Source organism: Mus pahari, chromosome 2, assembly GCF_900095145.1.
Source record: "Mus pahari chromosome 2, PAHARI_EIJ_v1.1, whole genome shotgun sequence".
NCBI lineage: Eukaryota > Metazoa > Chordata > Mammalia > Rodentia > Muridae > Mus > Mus pahari.
Window position 1 is genome coordinate 594,788 of NC_034591.1, and position 18,912 is coordinate 613,699.

General features: G+C 37.5%; 1 protein-coding gene across 6 annotated transcripts in view; it reads right to left on the reverse strand.

Annotated features, from left to right (window-relative positions):
- Ankib1 (ankyrin repeat and IBR domain containing 1) overlaps positions 1-18,912 on the reverse strand; it is a 93,112-nt gene that overhangs the window by 59,263 nt on the left and 14,937 nt on the right. For 3 of the 6 annotated variants that reach the window (XM_021190256.2, XM_029535608.1, XM_029535607.1), the window contains exons 2-3: positions 8,213-8,483; positions 5,346-5,646 (exon numbers count right to left, since the gene is read on the reverse strand). In XM_021190256.2, the coding sequence (XP_021045915.1) occupies positions 5,346-5,646; positions 8,213-8,400 (489 nt within the window). In that variant the 5' untranslated portion in view covers positions 8,401-8,483. Of the gene's footprint in view, positions 1-5,345; positions 5,647-8,212; positions 8,484-10,242; positions 10,340-15,452; positions 15,636-18,912 lie in introns of those variants that run through there. The other 3 variants (XM_029535604.1, XM_029535605.1, XM_029535609.1) reach the window with 3 other exon arrangements.

An 18,912-nucleotide genomic window follows, 5' to 3' on the forward strand; every position in this document is an offset into this window, starting at 1 on the left:
TGTGTGTGTGTGTGTGTGTGTGTGTGTGTGTGTGTGTGTGTGTGTATACAGTGAGTAAGGGTGTTTTTGAGGTATGGTTCCTTTTCCCAATTCTTTGTATTTCATGGAGGGCTAATAAACTGCGCCAAATCAAGCTGGCTGCCTCTTCTGTATGGATTTTAATATTCTTAAACACTTTAAATAACCTGAAGAATATTTCATGACACATAAGAGTTGTAAGAAAATCAGTTGGCAATGTTCACAAACTAACAATGTTTTGGAACACTGCTATACTTCGTTTACATATTAACATACAGTCACTCATAGGCTACACTAGCTAAGTTGCTTAAAATATTTATTATTTAGGCTTTAATAGAAAAAAAATTACTAACTCTTAAATAATTCTCTGGCATATGAAGTCATTAAAATTATAGGAATATTATTTACAGTTTATATGTAATACATATCATGTAAGCATTTATTTATTAAACAATATTTTATATGTATCAGTCTTTTGCCTGCATGTATATGTACCACATGTATACAGTGCTTTCCAAAGCCAGAAGAAGGCGCTGGATTTCCTAGAACTAGAGTTACAGAAAATTGTTGGCTGCTCTGTGATTGCTGGGACTAGAACTCTGGTCTGGAAGCATAGTCAGTGTTCTTAACTGCTGAGCAACCTTTCCCCCTTTACCTTATACACTTAGACATTTAATTGCATATTTATATTTTGAATGTGGAATATGCAGATGACATGGTGGATGGGTGGTGATCAGATGACCATTTGCAAGAATTGGTCCTCTCCTTTCACCATGTTGGTCCTGGGGACTGAACTCAAGTTATCAGGCTGAGTGGCAAGAGCCTTTACACAATGAGCCCAAACTGCTAACTTTAAACAATTAAATCTACTCTTTGCATACCTATTATCTCACAAATAATTTTAGATAATTATTATTTATCAAATTCCAGGTTTTCCTATTTAAGGGAGTTTTGAAAAATATACAGGTAAAGAATTAAAGCATCTAGTATGAAGAGAGCAGCCAAAACAGATTAAAAAAAAAAAAAAAAAAAAGAGATGACCAGGCCTGCAGTACATACATGTAATTTAGGAGGTGGAAACAGGAGAACCAAATTCAAGGTTATCTCTAGCTGTATAGAGTCAAGCCTGGGCTCTGTGAAAGTATGTCTCACGCAAGAGCAACAACAAAGGAAGGGACTGACTAGAGCAATGCAGACAAAGAGTCCTATTCTGCTAATGAGCAGAATTAATTTGCTACAATGAGGGAGAAGGAGAAGCATATGTGAATAATCCAAGGTATGAAGGTTTTGCAGAGAAGGGCAGCATCATTAAGAGAAAGCAGATACTCAAGCTAGCAGAGAGGTGACTGAGCCCAGCTTCAGAGTCACTCAATTTGAGACTGCTACAGTATACTTACAAGGAAGTCAACATAGGAGCAACAAAGCATGAGAAACTTCATCGGAGTCAGGCAAGGCACCAGAGACAGAGACACAGATACAATTCTTTTGTTTTTTAGTTTTGTTTTTTTTTTTTTTTGGTTTTTTTTCGAGACAGGGTTTCTCTGTATAGCCCCGGCTGTCCTGGAACTCACTTTGTAGACCAGGCTGGCCTCGAACTCAGAAATCCACCTGCCTCTGCCTCCCGAGTGCTAGGATCAAAGGTGTGTGCCACCACCACAGATACAATTCTGTACAAAGCCTTTAATATCTTGCTATCTGAAGGCTCTAAAAGCATTTTATAATTAAGGTTATAATTTTCCTGTTACGCATAGTGTGAGTATATGTGTATAAGGAAACACTTATGGAAACATAGTACCCAGGAAGGAGTATTGCTATAAACATTTCATTTCGATGATTCAAAATGAGGACCCACAGATGGACATGGTGACCCTTGCCTTTAAGCCAAGTATTTCATGGCAGGTGGATCTCTGTGATTTCGAAATCAGCCTGGTCTATATAGTAGTATCAGGACAGCCAGGGCTACATATTAGAGATTCTTGATTCAAAAGCAAGCAAGCAAGCAGGCAGGCAGGCCGGCCGGCAGGCAGGCAGGCAGGCAGGCAGGCAGGCAGACAGACAGACAGACAGACAGAAAACTGGGAACCACAGGAAACTCCAAATTATTAAATGCAGAGGAAACTGTCAAAGAATAAGTTTCTATTTTTTTTTTTTTAAGATTTATTTATTATATGTAGCTATCTTCAGACACTCCAGAAGAGGGAGTCAGATCTTGTTACAGATGGTTATGAGCCACCATGTGGTTGCTGGGATTTGAACTCCGGACCTTCGGAAGAATAGTCGGGTGCTCTTACCCACTGAGCCATCTCACCAGCCCCCAGAATAAGTTTCTAAATTCTTTTCTTTTTTAGATTTATTTATGATTATTTTGCTTGCACGTATGCATATTATCATGTGAGTACCTGAAGTTCGGAAGAGGATATTGGATACCCTAGAACTGGAAACAGGTATGGTTGTGAGGCACTATGTGGGTGCTGGGAACCCAGGACCCCTGGGGCAAGAAGAACAAATGAGCCATCTTTGCAGCCCCACATAACTCACTAAATTCTACTCTTAAATAAACACACTGTTGTGTTTTGAATGTGAAACATACCCACCCCACAAGGCTCATGTGTCTGAACTTCTGATTTCCAACTAATAGTAATGTTTTAGAAGCTGTGGAACCCTTAGGAGTAGAGCCTCACTGTAGGAAATGGGTCACTGAAGTAGGCTGTAAGGTGGTGTGTTATTTTATAGTGTGTTTTGTTGATTAAGAACATACTAGTAAGAGTGAGTAGAGTAGGATAGTTAGTTTTGAACTTGTATAGCCCAGTCCCACGGTCTGCTTTCTACTCTCTCAAGGACTGAGAAGCCCCAGATGTACCCTCTTCTCCCTTAGAGCTACTCATCCCAACATGCTTTTCTGGCTATGACTAACTACAACTTCAAACTATGAGTCAAAAAATTTCCCTCCAAAGTTACTTTTGTGAGTGTGAGTGCCTTAAGTATTTTGCCAAAGCAAATACTAATACATATAAGGAAAAGAATCAAAATTAACAACTAGAGAATGATTCCATAAATATGAATCCCTAAAAGATAAAAAAAATCATAAAAAATAAAAAATAAAAATAAAAAAAAGGTTGGACCTACTGGGCTTGGGGGAGTAATCTCGAAGTTTAAAGATTATGCAGAGAAGTGTTAGTGAATCAAACCTTAGTGACTAAGGGGTCTTTTGAGATAATCCTGAGATTTATCCCAAGCACCCCAGAGAAAACTATCACAAAATGTGTCATAAGTACCAACAAGACCAATACAGGACATATCTGCCCCTTCCATCACTAGATGGTCTCACAGTTTTATGAAAAATAATAAATATCTGGTGGTATTTATTTATTTTTTTTGTTTATTTTAAAGTTTTTTTTTAATTCTTTTTTTAAAAAGATTTATTTATTTATTATATGTAAGTACACTGTAGCTGTCTTCAGACACTCTAGAAGAGGGAGTCAGATCTCATTATAGATGGTTGTGAGCCACCATGTGGTTGCTGGGATTTGAACTCAGGACCTTCGGAAGAGCAGTTAGTGCTCTTACCCACTGAGCCATCTCACCAGCCCTCTGGTGGTATTTATTTACACAATGTATATCATTATATGATACCTGGTACCACTAAGCATTAAGAATATTTAAAAATTATAGAAGTGGTATTTATTCCAATTATTCTTAAAATAAAAATGTAAGCAATAAGGTAGAGAAGTTTAAAAGTATTTAAATTACCCATGATAGTAAATTTCATAAAATACATGATATTCTAGGAACTTTAGTTACATAGTATTACATATTACCATGTGTTTAGGCACTTATGCTAGGAAACCACTTCTAGTTTGATAATAATCATGACAAAAGGTCATTAAGGGTCGAGAGCTGAGCAAGAGCAAATACTATACTGAAATTTGTCAATGAATGCTAGAATAAATGTGAGGTGTTTGTTCATAAGGCTCCATTTGGAGTGTTTGGAATAAAAAAAATGAGAACGGTCACCAAGCAGAGTGGCTCATGTGATATGCTGGCAGTGTAAACAGATAATACACTTATCAAGGCCTTACAAATGCTATGTAACATACCCCTCTGTGAACAGCAATAACATACTGGTAAAATTACCACCCCATTTTTCAACAATTTAATATGTACAACATTGTAAATACACTTAAAAACTGGCCACTACTTAGCATTCCTTACTAGGAATTATTAGAAGCAAGTTACTAAAGCAGAAATTAAAATATTATTGCTACTAACAAGAACAAGCTATTTCTACCTTAACACATTTAAGAACCACCTAGTCCCACACATGTGGGTGAGTCCCCACAGATTATCCCTCCCTAGGAGGTAAGCACAGGAAAGGCCTAAGTAGTTGTCTCTGCCCTACAGAGAAAGAAAAGCCCATGATCAGGCCATAGAATCCTACCAATCCCTGAGCTTGCCCCAAGATTGGGCTATAAAATCTCACCAATCCCAGACCATCCTGGAAAGCTCCACCCGACAAGAAACTATATAAAGTCTGGCTCCTACTCAGTTCTTTGCTGCTTCTCTCTCGAGCAAGAGGTGGTCACTGTCTTCTGTCTTTCCCAATAAATCTCTTACGTGAGGTTTGTTGAGCAGTGTGACTCTGTGATAGTCCCTGACGCCCAACTGCCAGGATACCTTTCCTGTTGGAGCTGTATCACAGTTACAACATCTTTTAAGAAATCAAAGATTGAGTGATTTTTATCTAAGCTTGGAAGATGCTTTATATATTAGTAATATATAATAGATTCTTATAAATAAAAATTGCCAAAATATAGTATGAATTCAGGAATACTTGAACACAGATTCAAGGGAAAAAAGACATTTTAAAGAAAAGGTTTTAAAAAGGAGTATAACAAATGCATCCATCAACAGCTATCTATTAATAAACAAATCAAGTAAAGATAATACATCAATAAGTAATAGTTGTTATCTTCCCCCATATCCAAGACACAAAGTTTTAGAAATTGGCTATTAAATTTTCAGCAAACACAGACAAAAGCCCCTACTATTTTCAGTATAAGAGTACTGACCTGTTAATATCTTAAAAGATACTAACAATTATTCTTACTGATTTTTATTACACTATCTTCTGAAAAGCTGCAAAGCTGCACTTTGGTTGTTGTTCCCTAAAGCAGTGTAAGGGCTTATAAATAAAAGCTTACAAAGGGCTTTGGTTCTTTTAGAGTGACTAGAGGTGAGAACTGCTAAGACAAAGCAAGCCCTGACTACCACATACTATCAACACACAATTTGCTAGCACAGAATTCTGAAAAGCAAGCAGGTTTTACCTCTACACAGGCTTTCATCCCTGAGGCTGCAGCATAGTGAAGGGGTGTGTTCTTTTTGTTATCAACTGCATCAATAGCCGCTCTCTCGTATTCGCCCTGGTCAAGTTTTGCTCCTTTCCATCGTAAGATCATCTGCAGACAATCTGCCCTTCTGAAATCATCTTCCACAGGCCGTGCTAAGCGAGGATGAAGGGTTCCTTCAGATATCATGATTTGAGGTCCCATACACAACAAATGCATAGATGTTTCATTGTGCACATTCCGTTTATTTGGGTTTCCATCTCTACCAAAAAGAAAAGTCCTAAAATGGAAAGGAAGGATAAAAACAACTTTTTCCTACCTAAAAATACAGAGAAGATAACAATTTTAAGGGTTAAGTCTACTTCAAAGCTGAAAATCCAATTTCTATTGAGGTGTGTCACTGACTAATTCACTTAATTAAGATGGAGAGCCAGCAAAGTAGCTTAGAAGGCAAAGAGCTTGTGACAAAAGGCTGACAATCTGAGTTTTACTCATAGAACTCATGTAGCAGGACAGAAACGACTCTTTAAAGCTGTCCTCTGACATCCACCATGAGCTGAGGCACATGTAGTGAAGGCATTGTTGTGCATGAATCATACGCATGCATGCACACACAACAGAAGTAAACTTTACTGCCTATAAAGCAATGAGACTATATAAGGAAAGGGAAAAAGAAAAGAAAAAAGAGGAGGGGCAGAGGATGTTACACAGCAAAAGGTTACTTAAATAAAATAATAAAAATTTAAAATAAAGGAAAAGTTCTAACATGGCATTTTTGTTCAGTTTATTTTTTTGTTGGCCATCTAGTGCTGGGCATGCAGCGTATCCTTAAGAGAGTAGTTTGTTTCCCTACTGAGACCCTCTTGGTGGAAACTAAATTTTCATTTACAAATGGTTATCAATTGGAGACTGCTTCTGGGTTAGTGATGGGGCTTATATCCACTCCTTTAGGTCTAGAACCTCCAGATGAATTTTCATAGGACATAATCTATTTTAACATACTTTGGTTCAAGTATAGTATAAGAACAAAATATAGACTTCATATAACTTAGGAAATGGAAAAGTAAGTTTAAATTGCCTTTTCAAATAACGGCACTACACCAACCACCTAACAAGTGGTCAACTCTTACAGGTCGGGCTCGGCACACTATTGTCATTTATTCTCAGCATTCTGGCCTGTATGGTCTCTTTATCAAATGGTATTCTGTTGGAGGAAACTGTATGAATCAACTTTTTGTAGTGTTAATTAAAAATAGAATGGTTTAAGTGACATTTTTAACTTTTTAATCAATGCAGAATTTTAAGAAAACCAGATTTTTTTTTTTTTTTGAGGGGGGCAGTGTCAAGACAGGTTTTCTCTGTATAGCCCTGGCCGTCCTGGAACTCACTCTGTAGACCAGGCTGGTCTCAAACTCAGAAATCCTCCTGCCTCTGCCTCCCAAGTGCTGGGATTAAAGGTGTGCACCACCACTAAGGTTGCAGAATTTAAAAGAATCAAATACCAATGTGAAATATATTTGATTCAGTGAGTTACAGAGAACTTCTAAATGTTGTCATCTTTTATTGTACAATAAATTACATTGGGTTTTATCACTACCAATTTATTAAAAAGTAAGAATTAGGAAGCTGTCAGTTGAATATAAAGAATGAGTCCTTCAACATTTTAGCATTCGCTTGAGAAACTTTATTGTTAGCATTAAAGACTAGCAGTTGTTGTTTTACTTGAAAGATTTAATTAGATTTTGAGTAAATGTCAGCCTAGAGCCTCAGCTCTCATTCACCATTTGAAAGCAGTGCTGTATTGCAGTGAGACTGATTAATAAAGAAACCATAACAGCCCAGCCTTACTTGGGATGTGGAGAATTGAAGATGAGGAGGTGGAAAGAAGGCAAGAGCCAGGGGACAAGGAGCTTAGCAGCAAAAAGGTGTTTTCTAGACAGGACACAGACACTGTTACACTCACTCTTTAACTCACAAAAGCTGTGGTGATTTACACAGACTGGGTTAGTCAGCATTTTACCATAAACTGGGGAAGAGTCCATGAGGCCCCTTTCCTCTCAGGGGTCTGTTGGCAGCCAACGGTCCAAAGGGACCACAGCAGAACAATGGATACTCTTAAGGAGCGGGCGTGAAAAATCAACAAAGAGATCATAGTGTCTAGTTTATATTTTAGGCAGCTTTTGTAGTATTTCTCAAGTCTCTACTGTAACAGACAACTTTTCCTGAGAGATTTTTTGTTGACCAGTTGATTGACAGATCCATTTTGACTGACTTTTAGGTGAGGGAACACTGAGGTGCCACTTTTTCCTTTGTAAATAGAAAGACTCCAGCTAGCTAATAATTTTATGTTTAACTGTTTGTTTATTAAGGACATTCTAGGAAGTTCAGAAGTCACACCAGAGCTAAGATGACCAGATCTCCAGTCCAGTAATAGGAGTCCTGGGTTTAGTCCTTAGTTTTGTAATTTGGATAACGAGGAAAGGACTGTGTACCACACAGGGAAAGTGAAAGTCTTTACTTTCACTTCTAATGCTAACAGCCTTGAATTGCTCTTAATCTCCCCAAGCACTTTCCCTGTGGGAGATTACACTGCTCTGGTCCCTTTGGCTACGGTTCACTCTTACCCTTGACAGTGCTCAACTTTCCTCTGTAATCTAATGTCTGTTTTCTACATTACAGTGTGGACAGAAATGTATTCAAAGCAACAAGTATGTGAACTACCTTTACTATTAGAACTCAGAATAGATCATATAACATGGACAAGTCCCAATACTATACATTTTCAAAGATCACAAGCATTTTCCTTTTCACTGATCACTTATCAATGGGTTTAGAGAACTACTTACCCTAATATTCTATTCATTCCATGTCTAGCAGCATAGTGTAACGGTGTGTTGTGCTGATAGGGTTCTCCATAAGAAATATTGGGATCAAGGGATTCTTTTAGCTGAGGATTATTTTCATATATTTGGCAAGCCAAGTTTTCATCACCATTGATGAGTGCTTTGCGGAATTTGGTGGTTGTATTTCCCATGTTTTGTTATTTTCTGATAGGCAGTGGCACGTTCTTTCTTCCTTCAGCCACTTCTTGAGTACTTCTACAACATGTTTCACATTCTAATGAAGGAGAAGTTATCAAGTTAGACCATAACATGGTAATTACAAAGCAGCATCCTAAAGAGACATTTACAAATGTTAATAACATCTGGGAAGCAGATGAAAGGAATAAACACTATTACATGCTGCCAAATTTATTGTATTTTTAATGTTGCTAAAATTAACTTCTTGTTAAAATTTAACATTTCCCCATACAAAGACTATATAAGGTTGTACAGCTGTACTTGACCTAGAAAAGTTGTCTACATATATCAACTTTTCTCTTCACATGAGCAGGAAGCAACTGCACTGAACTTATGGCTGAATAAAATGATGGCTAATCTTGATGGTCAATCCAGTGACCTCAAGAATGAACAAAAAGCAGCTGAGCACAGCTGCGGGGATTTTCTAGACTGGATCATTTGAGGTAGGCAGACCCGCCCTTAGCCTGGGCCACACCTTCTAACAGCAGCCTAGGCAAAGCACATGAAAAAGGAAGCTGGTTTTGCTACTCATCTTCACTCTTGCTGCCAAGTCCACCTATTCTGTTGTTGCTAAAGCATTAGCCTGCCGGTATTAAAATCCATTTCTTCAGAACTCTAACACAGATGGGAAGACCAGAAGCTCTCTAGGAATACTCCAGAAACTCCAGCACCAGATTGGAATTACTGAGACACCCAGGTTCGTTGGCGTAACAACTAATGGAATCTTGATCTTCTAAAAGGTCAAATGATAAGCCATTACTGGGCTACTAGGACTACAACCTATAAACACTCTAATCAATCAATCTCAATCTCTCTCTCTCTCTCTCTCTCTCTCTCTCTCTCTCTCTCTCTCTCTCTCTCACACACACACACACACACACACACACACAGGCTCATTCTATCAATTCTATTCCTGTAGAAAACCTGACTAAAACACAGTCCAGTTAATTATATGTAGGTACTACTAAGTCAATTTGTGGGCCACTAAAAACAAACAAACAAAAACAAATGAAATTAAGAATTGCAGGTCTTAATGCAGAGACTGCCCCCGAAACCCCCAGGGATCCATACCATATATAGTCACCAAACCCAGACACTACTGTGGATGCCAACAAGTGCTTGCTGACAGGAGCCTAATATACCTGTCTCCTGAGAGGCTCTACCAGTGCCTGACATATTCAGAGGTGGATGCGCTCAGCCAACCATTGGACTGAGCACAGGGTCCCCAATGGAGGAACTAGAGGAAGGACCCAAGGAGCTGAAGGAGCTTGCAGCTCCATAGGAGGAACAACAATATGAACCAACCAGTATCCCTAGAGCTCCCTGANACTAAACCACCAACCAAAGAGCACATATGGAGGGACCCATGGCTCCAGCCGCATATGTAGCAGAGGATGGCCTTGTTGGACATCAATGGAAGGAGAGGCCCCTGGTCCTGAGAAGGCTTGATGCCCCAGTGTAGGGGAATCCCAAGGGAAGCGAGAGTGGGTGGGTTGGTGAGCAGGGGGAGGGGAGATAGGATAGGGGGTTATCAGAGGGGAAAACCGGAAAGGGGCTAACATTTGAAATGTAAATAAAGAAAATATCTAATTAAAAAAAAGGTGAATTTGGATAGTATTAAAAAAAAAAGAATTGCAGGTCTTGGGCTACAGTTTGGGAAAAGTGAAACTGCAAGTACTTACAAGAAAAAGACTTAAAATATAAATACATGTATAACTATACAGAATCCTTAAGATAATCACAGCAAACTAATAAAATTGGTCAAACAGAAGAAATGAAGCTAATGATTATCCTACCTTTTAAAGTCATTGAATATTCTTCTATTAAGGATTCAAAGCAAGGCTCAAAACATCAAATGCTTCTGTACTCTACATGTGGAGTCATGATGAGCATCTGATGATAGGCAATGTGGGTGGGGAAGGGGAAAGTGAAATGAAAAAGAGATCTGAAATGTGAAATGCCATATTTCCTAACACTGCTTTTAAGCAAGTTTTTTACCCCCTGAAAATGTCAAGTTCTCATCTGTACGGTAAGGAAATGATTATGCCTCAGACACAGGTATAAAGTTTATAAGAGAAAGTTTACGTAAATTATTTACAACAGACCTTGTTTAAATGGTTCAATGCTAGAATACCCTGTCCCGTATCTATTGTTAAATTACTGTTGCTGTGATGGGACTGTCCCCCTAAAAGACCCATTTGTTAGGTCATCAGCCTGTGAACCTACTAGGATTGAACACTGGGGAACATGCCTGTAAAGAGGATCCTGAGACCCAAGTCCCTTCTCTACTCTTCTTGCTTCCCTGTGATCTTGAGGTAAACAGAATTCCTCTACTCCATGCTCCCATCATATCGTACTGTGCCACCACAGGCCCTGATACTCTATAACGGAGCAATAGCCCTTCCACCTTTTTCTCAGGTATTTCATCACAGCAGCAGAACTACAATGAACACCATTAGCAACAAAGAAGACAGCACAAACAAGAACATACACGGTATGAAAGAAAGAGCCCTCTGGAAGACATGGTGAGCATGCACGGCTGTTAGACTCTAGCACTGAATTACATACAGGTGGTAAAACTGAAAACAGGTTGGGACAGATAAGGAACTTACAACTTAATCTAAATGGACAGATAACTGAAAGTTTTTCTACAGGGTAGGGATATAATTGTTTTATTTCTTAGGTAATGTGTGAGAATATAGAAGGCAGAAATGTAAATGCGGAGGATATATACATTATCCATTTTATTCAATGACGGGTTGGCTACCCAAGTATAGCTTTAAAAAAAATCACTTGAAAAATAATATTCATGCTGTATAATGAATTTTTTCAGGGCAATAACAATTTCAGAAAGAATACAACTTAAAGGACGGAAAAACCTTTCAGTTTCTTATAACACAGTGGTTTTCAAATGTAGCTATTCATCCCAATAGCCTGGAGAATTTCAAAGAATCCTACTGAATAGATTAAATCCCAGAAAGTGTGTCCAGGGGTTGTACCTTTGATGTACTGAGGTTGTACTTAATATTGATGGTTAAAGCTCTTTGGCTGACTTCAATATGCAGACATTACTGTTTTAGTTTCCAACTATCAGGGTATGACATCAGCCAAGTCTATTTTAGAAACAGGAATTATGTGCTTAATACAGAACTACATCTTCTGGTTCATCATTACCCTTAATGAGGCCACAAATTAGGTGTTTACTAATGTTTCTGTTACTGGTTTTTAAAGTTTTAAATATACAAATATATTCATTAATTTTTTAAAATATGAATGTTGACTTCCCCCAAACAAACACAAAACCCAGAGCCTAAGAACATAGCTCAGTTGGTAGCATGCTTGTCAATCATGCACTAAGTCACAGGTTTGATTCCCGCTCTTAAAACACCAGGCATGGTGACACATATCTGTAATCCCAGCCCTTGGGAGAAGGAGACAGGAGGGTCTAGAATTCAATCAAGATCATACTAGGCTAAATAGTGAGGTAGAGAGCACCCCGTGGAACATAAGACTCTGATTTTAAAAAAAGAACCACAAAATAACCCCCAATCTATTTACCTGAAGATTATCATTGTGAAATAACTACTTTATGTAAGTCTATAAATACATTATTTTGTCATAGTACTTGCAAAAAGAGTTGCTGAGATTTTAGCCTGACATACTACTTCATGGTCTCTTCTCAAGTTGAAGAAGAAAACATTCTCTCACACTCTACACTTCTCACCATATATAATAGATTCTTCTGGAATTTTTCAGGGACAACCTGGATTTTACTTTACTCTCCTGTTTAACAGGATGCAGGGCAGTGTACCCGTTCTCGGTTGTCTACGGCTCCGAGCACCTAACCACGGTGCTTTGCTGTGCTATGGATAGCGTCTCACTAAGGACTCTATGCTGGCTTAGTGACCCTCCTCTGGGTGCCACTTCCAGAGTGCTGAGAGTACAAGTGAGTGTCACTGGTCTGGCTTAAGTTATTTTAATAAGAACTCCATTCAGCTTACTGTACATATTTATCTATACAAATATAAAAGAGATGTAGATTGTGAAGTATCTCTCAAGAATATGAAAATATAACTTTGATTTAGAAAGAGATGCATGGTTATAACAAATAAATATGTGTAAGAAGCCAAGAAGGATGGGATCCACATGAACACAGCACCAGTAACTTAGGCAACCTGAAGAAATGAAAACAGAACCAAATACTCCAGACTATTGACCTCAATATGTCAAGTGACCCCTCCACAAAATGGTGTTCAAGTGGAAAAGGCATGATATCAATCTACATGTAGGTGCAGCAGATTCTAGTTGAAACATTCCAGGTCTCAAGTAATTTTGGAAACCTGAGTATATAATGTCCCCTCCAAGACTTTTGCAGTCCTGGGATGGAATGAGGACAGTCTTCAAGTTACCCATGCTTCCCAAACTAATTTGGATTATCTATGGTATCTACCCTGGAATTGGCTGAAGTAATAAACACATTGGAGCTTCTTTTGTTGGATGCTGAAAATCTAGAGAAGAAAACAAAATAGCAACATCACATAACAATTTTTAGTTATCAAATTACACCAGATTTTCAAAGTACTCCCATAAAGATTGCATTTGTTTCTCCTCCAACTCCTTCACCCTTTCTAAGACAATCATATACAACCAATACCCATTCTATGGATGAATACACTAAGACTCAAAGACTTTAAGAGTGAGTTCTGAGATTCCTAACTGTGGGAGAAGAGGACAAATGGGTACAATGGAGGATTGAAAGTACGACTGACTTAAAAATCAATGATACGATAGAAACAGATGTATAAAAGCTGGGGTCTTAGACAGATGCACTTAGCACTTAAAATGAGCAGAATGCATAGAAACAAACACTAGGACTAATTGGATATTCTGGGTCTTTTGTTGTTCCATATCAATTTGAGGATTTTCTTTCTATTTATGTGAATGATGAGATGAGGATATTGATTGTGATTTCATTGAATCAGTAAATTGTTTTGGTAGGAAGGTCTTTTTTCACAATGTTAATTCTAAAAAGCTATAATATGCTTGGGAGGTCTTCGAATTCTACTATGTTTCTTAATCTCTTTCTTCACACATTTAAAGTTTTCATTGTAGAGGNTTTTTTTTTNAACCTCTTTTGTAATGTATATTCTAAATACTTTATTTTATTTGAGAAACTGGGAAGAGGAGCGTGTCCATGATCTCTTTCTCAGCATGCTTGTTACTTATGTATATTAAGACTGGTAAATTTTGTAAGTCAGTTATGTATCATAACACTTTGCTGAAATTATTGATAATTTCTACAATTTTTCTAGTCAAATTTTGGGAACATTGGGTATAAGATAATACAATCATCAATTAAAAAAAATATGAAAATGTTCAGTCATTTTGGCCTTAGTGCCCTTGAAACAATGCTGCTCAATTATAAACATTTCCTAAGTTGTTTATTAGATTAACAACAAATTTTTTGATTTATATAAAAACATCAAAATGTTCTGCAGGAACAGTAATTTACATCAAAGATATAAAGAAAAAACTAATAAAGCAATGGCATCTCGGGGGTACTTTAAATAGTTACAAGATAACTTTAAAAAAATCAATACTCTAAATGTGCATTAAATATTACTGTTACTCATGCTAAAAGGCATAATGGCATCAAAAATCTTCTTTGTGGCTTTGTTATTTTCAGTGCTGCCTCATTTTAAAAATCTGATCAATAAGCCTGAAAGTCTGTACATCATTTAAAAGCTTTAGTTCATGCCATTCAGATTCTCCTCAGAAGCCTTGAGGAGAATGTTGCCAGCTATGTCCTTGTGCTTTCTCACATGCATAGCTGCTGTTATTTGAGGCTGTTTTCCATCCTTTGTCTAAATGAAAACCTTTAAGTGATATTTTCTATGTAACATGTAATCTTTCATAAATGTATAAATTGGATTTATAGTACATTTCTTTTGTTGGTGCTATTATAAATGGTTCTTAAAAAAAAATAAAGGGCTGAAGGGATGGCTCAGTTGGTCACATGCCTGCTAAGCAAGGATCTCCAGCATACAAGTAAAACTTGACCATGGCTACGCATACATGCAGCCCTAGCACTCTGGGAGGCAGAGGCAGACTCTTAGGGTATGCTAGCTAGCGAGCCAAGTTGACTCAACGAGCTCTAGTTTGCTGAGACTGTCTCTCTAAAACTAAAGTGGAGAGCAATCAAGAAAGATATCCAACATCAAACTCTGGCTGCTACAGACATCTGCAACATGTGCACCAGAGTGCTTATGTACACAAACTTACATCAACAACCTCCCATACTCATGATTCAACTTGCACACTGGCCTTGTGAGCCTGCTAAATCCACTTCTTAGTCCTAGGAGTTTGGAAAATCCTAGATTTTTGGAGGGTAGGGTGGGGTGTCTATATCACTTATAGTTTTATTCCTTTTACTTTTTACAGTACCAACAACATAGATCTTTTTATTTCTTTTAGTCAGCAGAAGATTGAGGAGAAAGCTGTTAGCACATATTCAAATAATGTTTCTAATATATCTAGTAATACTATGTGAATAAAGTAAAATTACAATTGAGACACATGACAGATATGACCCATGCTAACACATCCTGTAAAATGCTAACATGATGTAATCTGACACTAAAAAAAGATACTTAAGTTCTATAATATTTTCATGAAAATATGTCCACCCAAATGAAAAAAAAAAATAGAGAAACAAGAACTGAGGCATTTTACCAAACTGCTGGTGAAAACTCTTGAAAAGTATTAAGGTCACCTAGGTGATCTTGCAAGGACTGTACATCCACGCCCAGATTAGTGGAGAGTAAGATACATGATGACTAAATGCTATGCTCTACATTATAAAATGAAAAAGGAAGGCAATAAGAGAAAACTGGTAAATATAAATACAGTATGTATAGATGTTGGTCCATGTTCTCAGGGGATTTGTTTCAGACTGCTAGATAATGAAGTTCTTTATGTAAAATGGCAGTTATTTGCATATACTTACATATACCTTCTCAATTCTTCCTTGAAGCCAGCTTTACTTTAATGAGTCATATTTTATCATATGTTTTATACAGATTACTTGATGCTATATGGTATAGTGGCTTGAAAATAGTTGTAAGATAGAACTAGTTTATAATTGGCAAGACTTGAAATATCAACTTCGGTTTTCTCATCTAGAAAATATTAATTGTGGAAAGTCATTTTAAAGATTAAACCTGACAAAGTATGTAAAATATCCTACTTTTTAAAAATGATCAATACAACATAATCTCTCTTCATGTAAAACTTAAAAAGCCCATTAATATAAGGCATGATATTTTCTACATGAAAACTGTTATTAGTAGCATAAAATTTTATTAATTCTTAAACTCAAAGAAATTGAAATACAGTTAAGTCTTTCCCATTTGTATTTAATCATAAAACTTTTTAACATTAATGGCTTTACTTTCTATAGTAGATATATAAAAAGTGTATGTTGAAATCCTTCATTGAAAGCACTTGAACTAGAGAGTTGGCTCAGTAGTTAAGAACCAAAGGTTCTCCCCTGCACTTTTTGTTGGTTTAAGACCCACCTTTCCTGGATAAGTGTATCTAGAAACCCTCTGCAAAGACAACTCTGTCTTATAGTAAATGGTGACCATCACAGAAAAATGATAGAGTACATTGGATTAACAGATACTAGGGACCCCAGTCCCAATGTGTAAATTTACAACACAGCTCCTGCATCTACATCTCAGAGAACATCTTGGAAGAAGGAGCAGAAAGACTGTAAGAACCAGACGGTCTACTGCATTCTCTACATTCTCTCCTAGAAGTGGCTGCATAAATATGACTGGAACAATGACAATATCAATGGGCATATTTACATGGAAGGGGAACATGTTAGGACCCATTCTTAAACAAAGAACTATAGACAACTAACGGTTGCTAGGAAGAAGAGAATTAGCTTCTCCCAGGAATGAGCCCCGTTACTGACTGTCCAATATAGAACAGTCAGTCCCCAAACCATATACATAGGAACAAAAATGGAGTCAGCAGGTTGTGTGTGTATTTGTGCATACATACACATACAAATATACATATGTGTGACAATGATAAAAGAAGTATAGTTATCAACCGAGGAGAAGCGCTTGAGAAATAGTAGCTGGGAAAGGATGCAGGGAGGAAAGAGAGTGGGTGAATGACATAATTCTATTTAAATTAAAAACAATATTTTTGAAAGAGCCAAGATAGTAGGCTGGGTATAGAGGCAGGGGCAGGTGGATCTCTCTGGATTTGAGGACAGCCTGGTCTAGACATTAAGTTTCAGGTCAACTAGAGCAACAGAATTAGTCTCTGTCCCCAAAAAGCCAAAAAGAACCTGAGATGTCAAATACTGGAGAACTGATATTTGCAAAAGTATATGAGGATTTCAGGAACAGGGACTAGAAAGATGGCTCAGCCATTAAGAGCACTTGCGACTCTTGCAAAAGACTGAATTTAGGTGGCCGGGTGTGGTGGCACATGCCTTTAATCCCAGCACTTGGGAGGCAGAGGCAGGTGAATTTCTGAGTTCGAGGCCAGCCTGGTCTACAGAGTGAGTTCCAGGACAGCCAGGGCTACACAGAGAAACCTTGTCTCGAAAAACAAAAACAAAACAAAACAACAACAACAACAACAAAAAGACTGAATTTAGTTCCCAGAATGCACTAGTGGCTAACAACCGTCCACAATTCCAGCTCCAGAGGATACAACAGCCTCTTCAGGATTCCACTGATACTGCATGTGCACGGCACACAGATATACTTGCAGGCAACACACATATAAATAAACGTAGTTTTAAAAACGATTTTGGGAACAATACAAAGTGCTATTTCAAAATATTGGAATAATATAAAAATCTATGTAGTTGGTTTAGAAATAACTTCAAATAACCAAGTTGAACTTGACTAGAAAGAAAGGCCTCAAGGACCAGGGAAATGGTTCCATATAAAGGTGCCAGCTGTCACGCCCAACAACCTGAGTTTAATTTCCAAGCAAAAAACTGGTGAAAGCAGAGAACTGACTGACTCTAGAAAATGCTGTCTTCTAACCTCCACACACATGCCATGGTATACTTGTACCCACATGCATAAGTAACTGCAATACCTTTTTTTTTTTTTTTTTAAAAAGAAAGCTTTTCAGACATATGACTGCAAACAGACAAGGGTTTCATGAGTCACTTTGTATTTGATCCTTGTGACAGTGAGTTCCTATACATGTCTGACTTTTCAACATGTAAATAAAAAAAATTACCTGCATTGATGATTTTTGCCTTTATACATGTCTGGGCACCTTGTGCATGCAGCACCAGTGGAGTCCAGAAGAGGGCATTAGACCTGGTACTGGTTGTGAGCTGTTGGTGCTGGGAATTGAACCCATGACTTGTAGAAGAGTAACCAGTGCTTGTAACTGTGGAGCCGTCTCTCCATCCCCATAAAGCAACTCTTGAACTGAAACATTACTTTAACAGGTTTTACAATTTTAAGCTGCTCTATCTTTTTATAAACAAAAACTCTGCTAGAATGCAAACATCAATTACCACAGGAAAAGGTATAGTTTAAATGTCACATCTGTACTGCTTAAATGTTAACTTGTATTCGTTAGAACTAAAACAAGATATTTATACATATCTTTAGAAGAAAACTAAGATTCTTATATACATTGCCTTTTAAAAAGGAACTATGATAAAATTATGGGCATACAGTTGATGGCCTTTAAGTCATTCTCAGATTTTTCTTCTAAACTGAACGACATGCTTAAACTTTTTTTTTAAAAAAAGATTTATTTATTATATGTAGCTGTCTTCAGATACTCCAGAAGAGGGTGTCAGATCTCATTACAGATGGTTGTGAGCCACCATGTGGTTGCTAGGACTTGAATTCAGGACCTTTAGAAGAGCAGTTGGTGTTCTTAACTGCTGAGCCATCTTACTAGCCCATGCTTAAACTTTTAAACATTCATGGCTTATTGTTAATACTTTGGACTGTTAGATTATCGGGAATCCAACTTATATGGCTTTCATGTAGGAAAAGAGACTAAATATGGGTTTGTGACCATATAACTCTGTTAAAACCCTCCACTGTCATGCTATTGCTCCTAAGCCGTAAGACTACTAACACAGCATTTATAAAACAGGCTGAAGCTGAGCACAGTGCCACATGCCTGTAATTTCAGCACTGAAAGGTAAAAGTCAGATACAAGCTACAGTACTTGATACAAGCTACAGACATCTGAAAGGAGGGAGGAGATGCCTCCACAGGCAAGTCTGTAGATCATATTCTTAGTGATCTATATGGGAGGGCTAGCCAACTGTGGGTGGTACCACCCTGGCTGGACTGGTGGTTCTGGTTTTATAAGAAAACAGGTGTGTGTGTGGGGAGGGGGGAATAAAATATAGACTGTAAATAAATAAAATAAAATAAAATAAAATAAAAATAAAG